The sequence below is a fragment of the Meleagris gallopavo genome, chromosome 24, assembly GCF_000146605.3.
Source record: "Meleagris gallopavo isolate NT-WF06-2002-E0010 breed Aviagen turkey brand Nicholas breeding stock chromosome 24, Turkey_5.1, whole genome shotgun sequence".
Classification (NCBI taxonomy): domain Eukaryota; kingdom Metazoa; phylum Chordata; class Aves; order Galliformes; family Phasianidae; genus Meleagris; species Meleagris gallopavo.
The window spans coordinates 1,361,828-1,371,089 of record NC_015034.2 but is presented as its reverse complement, the minus strand read 5'-3'; the positions used below and the strand labels follow the sequence as shown (position 1 = coordinate 1,371,089).

Genomic DNA, 9,262 nt, shown 5'->3' with positions numbered 1-9,262 from the left:
ACATCGAAGTTTCCCAGCACTGTGAGGGTCCTTCTGGCCTTGGGCATCGCTGGTGTTCCATTTGCAGTCTGGAGCCCGAGGTGAGCCCAGCGCTCCCGAGCTGGGATGCGGCAATCTTCCCTATAGCAGCAGCTTCAGCAGCACGATGGGCACAGCTGGAAGGATCCGGGCCACCCGGTGCCGGCTGCTGGCTGCCTTCTGGTCCACAAAGGTCTTCTGGTCTGGCATCGTGTCCGTGGTGAGCTGGGTCTGGGATGGGGGACAGCGGGGATCAGCAGCGCACGCAGAATTTTGAGGGGAAGCATTCAGTTTTGGGACACACCTCTCTTTTTTTCTTTTTTTCTTTATTTTTTTTGGCTCGCTAAGCAACGAAAACAACAGCCTATGGGGGGGTGCCTGTGGGTCCCCATCCATCTGCTGGTGACAGGTCCCCACCCAACTGAAGCAGGTGATGGCTCCCAGCACCAGACCCCCTTCCCAACCCTCCGCCTGCCCCAAATTACCTCTGAGTAGCACAGGCTCTGCTCTTTGGACTTGTTTAGCTTCTGTCCGTGCTCCTGGAGGAGAGAAAGGAGGCTCAGGGCATACTCATGCACCCAGGGCTGCAGCCCCGGTGGCTCAGAATCTTTGCTACACACTTAATTACTTTCTTTTTTTGCAACCAAAAGCTGTAAGCATGCATTCAGCCCCAGGCCCACGCCCTGCTGCAAATCTGGGCTCAGTGATGATGGGTTGACAGTTGACTTGATGACTAGAGGTGTTTCCTAACCTTAATGATTCTGTGATCCTATGGGCATGGTGGTGATGGGTTGATGGTTAGACTTGCTGATCCTAGCAGTCTTTTCCAGCCTTAATGATTCTACAGTTCCCTGCACCAGCACAACTAGTCAGCTGCAGAGTTCCTACCTGGATGGAGGTGCACGTGGTGATGATGCTCGTGTCATACATGGTGTTGCTGTCGTTGATGTCATCAGGCAAGGCAGGGCTTTTCTCCATCTTGGGAGGCACTGTGATGGGAGGCGAGGGGTTCTTGGGGGAAAGGCTGACATCAGTGCCGTTGCCAAAGGCTTGGATGGCGTTTCCTGAGGGCAGGAGAAGGTGTTGACATGTGGACTTAGGAATGGGGTGGGGTGGGGATGGGGTGGGGTGGGGTGGCATAAGATGGGATGGGGTACGGTGGGATGGGATGGATGGGGGAGAGCCTTACGGAGACAGGGGTTCTCAGTGAAGTCCCTCAGGAACTTCTCACACTCCTCCTCCAGGTTACCACTGCCCTTGCAGGAGCACCAGGGCGAGATGGTGATGCTGGTGATGCTGGCGTCCACGTAGTTGGGTGTCATATCAAAACCTGCACCGGATGAGGAAGAGGAAATAAGATGAAGGCTCGGGGAGGGGTTGTGGCTGGAGGGAGCCCTCTCCCACCCATCCCAGCACTCACCAATGAGCCCTGTGTAGGAGCCCAGGCACGCCTGGTAGTTGTCCCCAGGGCAGCTGGTCAGTGACTGGAAGGAGGCCTGGCAATTGGCGTGGAAATCAGCCAGTCGGGACCTGGGGGCAGAGCACAGGGAGAGGAAACAGGATTTCACCCTTCTGCAACGTGGGAGCAAAGTCTTAAAAGTAAAAAATAAAAATAAATGGGATAGAGGAGAGAGAGATGAGAGCTGGAGGCTCAGCAGTTGCACAAACCCGTGAGCACAGGACACTCATCTCCCTCCGTTGCTGCTTCCCATTCCCCTCCTATCACCACGCTGCCAACATCCCATAAACGTCACCATCTCATCATGCTGCTCCCGGCATCATTACACGACTGTAAAATTTGACTACTTGTTTTCATCTCCCTTTGAAACGTGAAAGCTTAGAGTGCAATTAAAGTGCCTGAGGTTGAGAGATATATTTTTTTCCCTTTTGTGACTGAGGCGGGGAAAAAAACAAAGCAGAAAACCCAGGATTGGGATGGGCCCACGTGCCTACTGCCCTCCTCCACTTATTGAAGTGCAGACATCAGGGAGGATGGAAACATGGTTGTATTTGGGTGTATCAGTCACCCAGCATTGCTGATAGAACCAAATCCAAACCAAAAGAAGTGAAATAAAATCCCACGCTGCCCATTCAGCCTCAGCACAACGCTTGGGATGGATGAACCGTGTGAAGACTGAAGAGGAGGGGAAGGATGGAGGAGAGGAAGGACGGATGGTGTGGGCAGACAGATGGATGCAGAGCTTTCCCCACGGACTTGGACACCAAATGAATGGACGTGAGGCTGAGCTGTGGCCCACGTTGGATCGCAGTCACACGGAGGAACTGCTGATTTGCTGACACCGGAGATGAGACCTCGTGTTTCAGAAGAGAAAATCTCCTCCGTTCCTTTTCTCGCACGTCATATAGAAAGAAGGAGGCATACATTATTTCCTTCCTTCCTTTCCCTTCCTTCTTAATTAAATGTCATCTTTGTCCAAGCAGTGATTGAATCATCCCGCACTACCTGCCTGGAGCCATAAGAACTGATGGAAGCGAAGGCTGGAAATTGTGTTGTTTTTTAAATAGGAATGATTTGTTTTCAGGAGGTGTTTGATCAAATTAAACGGAGGAACAAATGAAGCGGTGATTGAACGAGGTAGAATGGCTCTGCAGAAATACCTTGCGTTTATCCAGCACTTCTGAGCACCGTGGGTTTCAAGTGCACTAAGGGGAAGGAGGGGCAGATTCAGCCCCATTGCCTCGTGACACATGGGGAGTGCTGACAAATAGCAGCAATGCACCTGTAGTGGAAATGCTGAGACTTGGCTTGAAGCAGTGATGGAGCACCTGGTGGGAAGGCAGGGCCAACCCAGGAGAGCTCAGCTGCATGCAATGCAACGCACTGAGTGACCCAAAGGGCTGGAGCCAGGATCCACCCCTTCCCAACACTCATTTGAGCGAATCTTCACTTGCTGTAGCCTGGGACCTCGCTGTTTTGCTATCACTGCTGTGCTTTCCATCGTGCTACAGCACCTCTGAGCCTTGCAGGTGGGGATGTCTGCTCATTTGCATAGGAAAAGCTGGGGTCTTGCTCCCATTTGCAACATGGAGAAGAAGGGAGAGCCCACCCAGGTTTTGCACTGCAGCAAATTTCTATCCCCACTCCTTTCCATGGTTCCCACTGCTGGGAGGGATTTTGGTCTCCCCCTTTGCTCTGCAGGAGATAGATTTTCCAACATCATTCCTCTCCCCAAATCAGAGGCGAAGGCACGTCAGTTCTCTTAAAGAACTGTGGCAAGTTCATCACGGAGTGCCACAAAAATTTGTCATGCTGATCCCTGGGGCCCTGCTCCTGGCTTGTAGCATCCTCTAAGGCAAATGTTATTCTTTTCATAATACATGACAAGCCAGCTGGTAATCTTTCCAGAATATCCAAGCCAGATGTCACTCTTTCCGTTGTATACAATGAGTTTGGAGTCAGTGGATGAGGCTCTAACTGCCAGGAATAAACCTTGCTGGAAGCAGCCCATGGCTTCTCAGATTTCTGCTTTTAAGTGCCCAGGCGAAAGGGAGATGGAGCCAAAGCCAAGTTCATCTGAGCAGAAACAGAGGGATTTGTGCCAAGTGCTGGCTTGTTATGCAGGGTGGCAGGTGGGCTCGGCCAGCCCCTGCCTCAAAGTGCTGGCAGCTGGGGTCAGCACAGGAGGCAGCGAGCACAGCCATGAGGACACGAAGGAGTGGAAAAGGGAGTAGCAAAAACCGTAATTTTCTATATTTATGCATCCTCGAGCCAGCCCGAGCACTGGATTTCAAAGTTTGGGCTTCCCAAGCTGTTTCCCTTTGATGTAGCTACAAAACGTTTGATCACTGGGTAGGAGGACGTGGGTGATGCCAAGGGTTTGCTGCTGCTTTTCCCTGCCCAACTCCAGCTGACCCTCATACATCTCCCCAAAATACAAACCCCTCCAAGCCAACCCTTCCGCGGTGGAACCTTCATTTTTCATCTTTAGATTTTTTCCAGCCCTTCCGCAAGACCCCTGCACCCATCCTGGAGCATAAGGTCGTGCCCAGGACCCACTGTGGTGGCTCATCCCCCGCTCATCGTGCCCCCGTCCATCCCGCTGCTCTCTCCCTGCATTGCTGTGTGCAGGAATCCAGCACGACGCCTCCCTCTGAAATTCAAAGATACCTGCACAGCAGTGGGCTTTGATTGTTGGTTTTCTTTCTGCTTGTTGGCACATCACAATTTCTAAGCAGACAAAACCCCGCAACAGATGCAAGGTGCCTAATTGGGTGCTAATTGTTCCCATCACTGCATGCCTATACGAAACCCGAGCCCCGCGCTGCTGATAACTCACTATCCATCAAAGCAAACGGTATCAGGCTCTTGAATATTTCATGCAGAAAATGTCCGAGATTACTCAAGACGTGTTTTTCACAGGCAATTTACAGGGACCAAGGAAAAATGGCTTTAATAGACACCAGCACGGAGATGTGCATCAGGAACATGTCTCACCCCTGGCAGCAGATGCTCGCAAGGCTACAAGATGCAAAGCCCAGCAGGACGTGAAAAAAACCCAGATGCCCTCCACCCACCCTGCTCACTTCTCCAGTTTGTTCTCCAACAGGAGAACCCCAAATCACAGAGCAAGAAAAGCTAAGCTAACAAGAGAAAAAGAAACTGAGGATGGTTGGACAGACATAGGGCTGAGTCGGGAGCTGCTAAGCAAGAAGTTTGTTCATCCAGATGTATTTTTGGGACGCTGCGTTTTGATTCATCACAGATAAGAGCGGTTCAGTGATTATTTTTTTTATCCTCTTGCCTATGCTCAAACCCTATCATTACCCGGCAAGAGAGGGGAAGAATTAAACACACGCATCATTTGATTTTAATTGAAGGACTGTTCTATTTCATTGAACTGCTAACTAAGCCGAACAGGAGATTGTGTTTACATAAGCAAACCCTGAGTCAGTATAGACTTGCTGTCACATTAAGTCAATACTTATGAAGGCTCTCTATTTAATTATTCAGTGTGAATTGACTTATTTTGTTAAGAGTGTGCTTAGCCTTGAGCGAGGCGGCCACCAAGCCTTGATTGCTGCTGGCTGCCTCCACACAGGGGTGCTCACAGGGTGCAGGGAGCAGTACACCCTCCTCTCCATCCTCCCTGTTCCTTCCTTTGGTGGGAAGCCAAAGCCACCAATCCTCGCACATTTGATATTTCAGATGAATTTGGAGTTTTTCCCCATAGGTTATTGCAGCGTGCCACTTGGGACCCCACTGACCATGACATGCCCTACACAAGATCCCACTGAGATCCCACTGACCATGCCATGACACACTCAAGATCCCATCTGGACCCCATTGACCATTCCATATCCTGCTCAAGACCCTGTTGGGACCCCACTGATGTTGACCATGCCATGTCCCACTCAAGACTCCCCTGACCACATCATATCCTACACAAGACCCTATTGGGGTCCCACTATCCATGCCCTTGGGGTCCCATTGGCCACACCGTCTCCCACTTGGGACCCATTGACCACACCGTGTCCCACTCAAGACCCTACTGACCATTTCATGTCCCACACAAGACCCCGCTGGGACCCCCTTGACTATGCCCTCAGCACTGCTCCCCTGTGTCACTCCCAGAATGGCTGATAAATCCAGGAGCATTCTTCCCCTCCTCCCCAGACGGATGCAGACAGCTGAGCCACGCTCCTGAGCTGCTCATTACGCGGTAATGAGAAAGTTGAGCTGCTGCTCTGCTGTTTATCAAGGAAACATCCATTATGGATGGCACTTTGTGCTAAACAAAGGGCGCGAAGGTTTGAAGGAACGCGTGCTGTTCCCGTTGGATCAATATGGAGCCAAACCTCCCCCAGAAAGAAATGCTTCCCCTCCCCAGGGCTTTGCACAGCTTCCAAAACACAGCCAAAATGGGATCATTTCCAGCCCAGCTCTGCAAAAACAAACCCCACTGCCGCTCCTAGGGGCACTGCTGCCTCCATCCCTCATCCCCAGCCACAAAAACTGCTGAAAAGCACTGAAAAATGGAGAAAACTGAGGCAACTGAGTACCACCACTCTGCCTTTGGATGCCGAGGAGCTACAGTGGAGGCAGGGAAATTCTTCAGCACCAGCATCAGTGAAGCATATAAGACCAGATTATTTGTGTTCCCGACTTGCTGATGCAAGATGAAAAATACAGCAAACTGCAGCTGCTGAAATCAGCTCTTTTCTCCCCTCTCCTTCCCTTTCCCCTTAGCTGAGGTTAGTGTTTTGCAAAAGGTTTTTATATTCTGGGAGCTAAAACCTGTCCGTTGCAATCAGACACAAAGCTCGGGGAGTTTGTCAGGCTCCTCCGCCGTGCTGGGAAAAGCTTCTTGGCACAAAGAGCTGTGCAAATTGCAGCGAGCTGGGCTTGATTGCACCCTGGGAGCTGAGCCTGGGGACTGGGCATCCCATGGGGAGGGGTTGGTGGCCCCAGGGCTGCCCCTGTACAGAGCATCCCCCGCACAGAGTGCTGTACAGAGAGGGCTCCAGGCTGAAATAGCAGCAGGGCACATTGCAGATGGTGTGCCGAAGCTCTCCCCATCCCAAACACCATCAGTGGCAAAACCCTCTGTCATCCGTAAAGCAATGTCAATCAAGAAACAAATCCTTTCCTTTTACTCCTGCAGAGAGTTCAGCTCAGGTGGTTTGGCCCGGATAGGTCACAGCTTTAAAGTGCTTTCACAGCTGCACACACATTGAGGTCATGCGAGCTGCTGGAGGACGTCAGCATCCCCAGGGGGAGAGCATCAGCATCCCTGGCTGCCCCGAAGGCGCTTAACTCCTCCTGCACCCCAGTGCTGCAGCCTGCACCATGCAAGCTACACACAGCCAGGAGCAAACCAACCCACACTCCTCAGCCCCCCCAGGGGTAGCAGGGATGGGGTGGGACGTCTGTGCAAACCCAGGTCAGACTGCACACACGCAGGGCCCTGCGAGGTCCCATCACGGGGAGGAAACAGCTCAGAGGAAAGCAAAGCTCTGCACACCAAACCCCAGAAATAAATGCTGGGTTTATCCACCTCTCCCCAGCCGAGCACTTCCATGCTGCTGCCAAAAAATGCATTCCCCTACGGAGCAAACAGCCCCAGAGCTGCTGACGTGGGTTATTCACCTCCGCGGCACCGAACTCCTGAGCAAGCGTCTCCTGCTGATGGAGAGGTGCTGCCATTAATTTGGCTGCGGCTCAGCACAGCCCTGCTATCTTTTATTCATACACATTGGCGTATTGTATTACTTTTTGATAAAAAGCCACATTCCCACGCTTTGAACGCAGCCAGAGGAGGACCCGGAGCGCTCTTATTTATTTTGCCACCGGGCTGCAGGAACCTCCATCACCCTGATGGCACCGAGACCCTCCTCCTCGCAGGAAACTTCTTGGCTGATCCGGGGCCTGGGGGGCTACGGGAGGTTTTTTGCTGTATGAATAATGAGTTTCATAATAGAGAAGAAGCCTCATCTTCCCCCCGACTTCGCTCTGCCGCACGGAAAACGGCGCGTATGGCAGCAGTGAGGTTTTGCTGGGGATGCTGACAGCACAGCAATGGGATTTGGTTGGGTGTGGGCACTTAAACCACCACGGAGAGCTCTGTGCCTTTGTCATTAATTTCAAGGAAATGTCAATCAGCTGGCCTTATAGCATGGGGAGATGGAGCAAACCTCCCTCCAACCCCTGGGCTCACCTACAAGGAGTGTTCCCCTCTGCTTTCTTCCCATTTGAAAGCCTGAAGGCATCTCTGGCTCACAGGCTTTGCTGCCTCCTCCTACTCCATGCATTTTGGAGATGTTATTGTACTACTAATTACAAAAAAATAAATGTGGCATAGATGAGGAAGAACTCATCTTCAAAAAGAATTAAATTTACAACATTCTGCTGTCTTTTACATCGTGAAAGAGTCAAGAATACGGAAGTTGTAGACAAAACACGCTGAATGAAGCTCAGATTGCAAAAGCCCCATGGATTTCCCTACAGCAAAGGATCCCTTACCAGAGAAACTCTGGCCTTTAAAGTGCACATAGAGTGAAAACAGGAACAAGAAGCACTCCATTAGAGCAAAAACAGGAATAGGAGCCATTTCACGTAGAGTGTAGTATGGGGAACGAGCAACCAAACACTTGGACTGATGAAATAAGGGTGAATTACAACAAAGCCTTTTTCTCAACGCGCTCCAGGCCACCTCCCAGCCCAACACCTCTCCACGAGCAACCACAGCCAGGACCCTCCCTCATCTTGCACCAAACCAGTTGTATAATCAATGGATATACAGATGGTATGGTACACCCAGGAGCTTGGCTAATGTAATTGTTATATTGGAGTAAGGAAAGGAAGTCACTCATCCTATCCTGGGCTCGCAAGATGGACTGCAGTTGGAGCAGATCTCCAGAGAGACCCTTCCCCACTGGCAGTCAGCTCTTCAGTGGGTCTAGGAGAGGTGCAGCCAGGCTCCACCCCTTCCAGTAGCTCAGGTGAATTGCCTTCACCTATGCTCCCGTGGCTGACTCATTGCTCACCTCAGGTGATCAGTCAGAGGTTCAGGCCGTGATTCAGCAGCCCCATACAAGCGTGCAGGAGGAGACCCAGGGGGATGCAAAGAGCCACGCAACAAAAGTGCCTCCAACCCAACCGCAGCCCCGTCCCACATCCCATTACCGGCAGAGGTGGTCGGCGCGGCACACGTTGCGCAGATCCAAGCAGTTGGGTTTCTCCTTGTCCTCGTAGGAGCAGGAGGGGACGATGGTTTGCCGCCGACGCTCGGCGCACGCCTGGTCCTTGCAGGAGCAGAAGAGGAGGCGGTAGGTGAACTCGCTGGGCACACGGTCGAAGAACTGGCGCAGGGCTTTGTGGCATTTCCGCCGGCTGCAGAACTCGGTGGGCGAGACCTCCCTGCTGCAGGTGGAGATGTATCCCGAGCGCAGGCGCTTGCAGTTGTCGTTCAGGTTGCACGCTTTGGCCGCGTCAAGGCAGTGGTTGCTTTTGGAATTGGTGGCGGGGTCCATTCCTGCAAAGAGGGGAGAAGAGCTGAGAAGAGGGCGATGGCAGTTTTGGACGTGGGCTTGGAGGTGGGGAGGGTTTGGACTGCTGCAGATCCACTCAGTTTTCACCCAGTGTGTGATCTGGAGCTCTTCCTCCAACGTGGGAAGGGTCATCCTCTAGCACAAAAAGGGTCGACCCACACCCAGCGCATAAAGGGATGCAGTCAAGCAGCCCTCAGTGCATAACTCACGCAGTGACTTTGCAGTAGTTTTTTTT

At 52.0% G+C, this 9,262-nt stretch overlaps 1 protein-coding gene across 1 annotated transcript in view; it reads right to left on the bottom strand.

The window, feature by feature from the left end:
• Nucleotides 1–6: 6 nt before the first annotated feature.
• The window catches only part of GFRA2 (GDNF family receptor alpha 2), an 18,554-nt gene continuing 9,298 nt past the window's right edge, over nt 7–9,262 (bottom strand). The window contains exons 5-10 of the mRNA XM_010723098.2: nt 8,663–9,011; nt 1,439–1,548; nt 1,208–1,348; nt 907–1,082; nt 504–557; nt 7–249 (exon numbers count right to left, since the gene is read on the bottom strand). Of these exons, the coding sequence (XP_010721400.1) occupies nt 121–249; nt 504–557; nt 907–1,082; nt 1,208–1,348; nt 1,439–1,548; nt 8,663–9,011 (959 nt within the window). The 3' untranslated portion in view covers nt 7–120. The remainder of the gene's footprint in view (nt 250–503; nt 558–906; nt 1,083–1,207; nt 1,349–1,438; nt 1,549–8,662; nt 9,012–9,262) is intronic.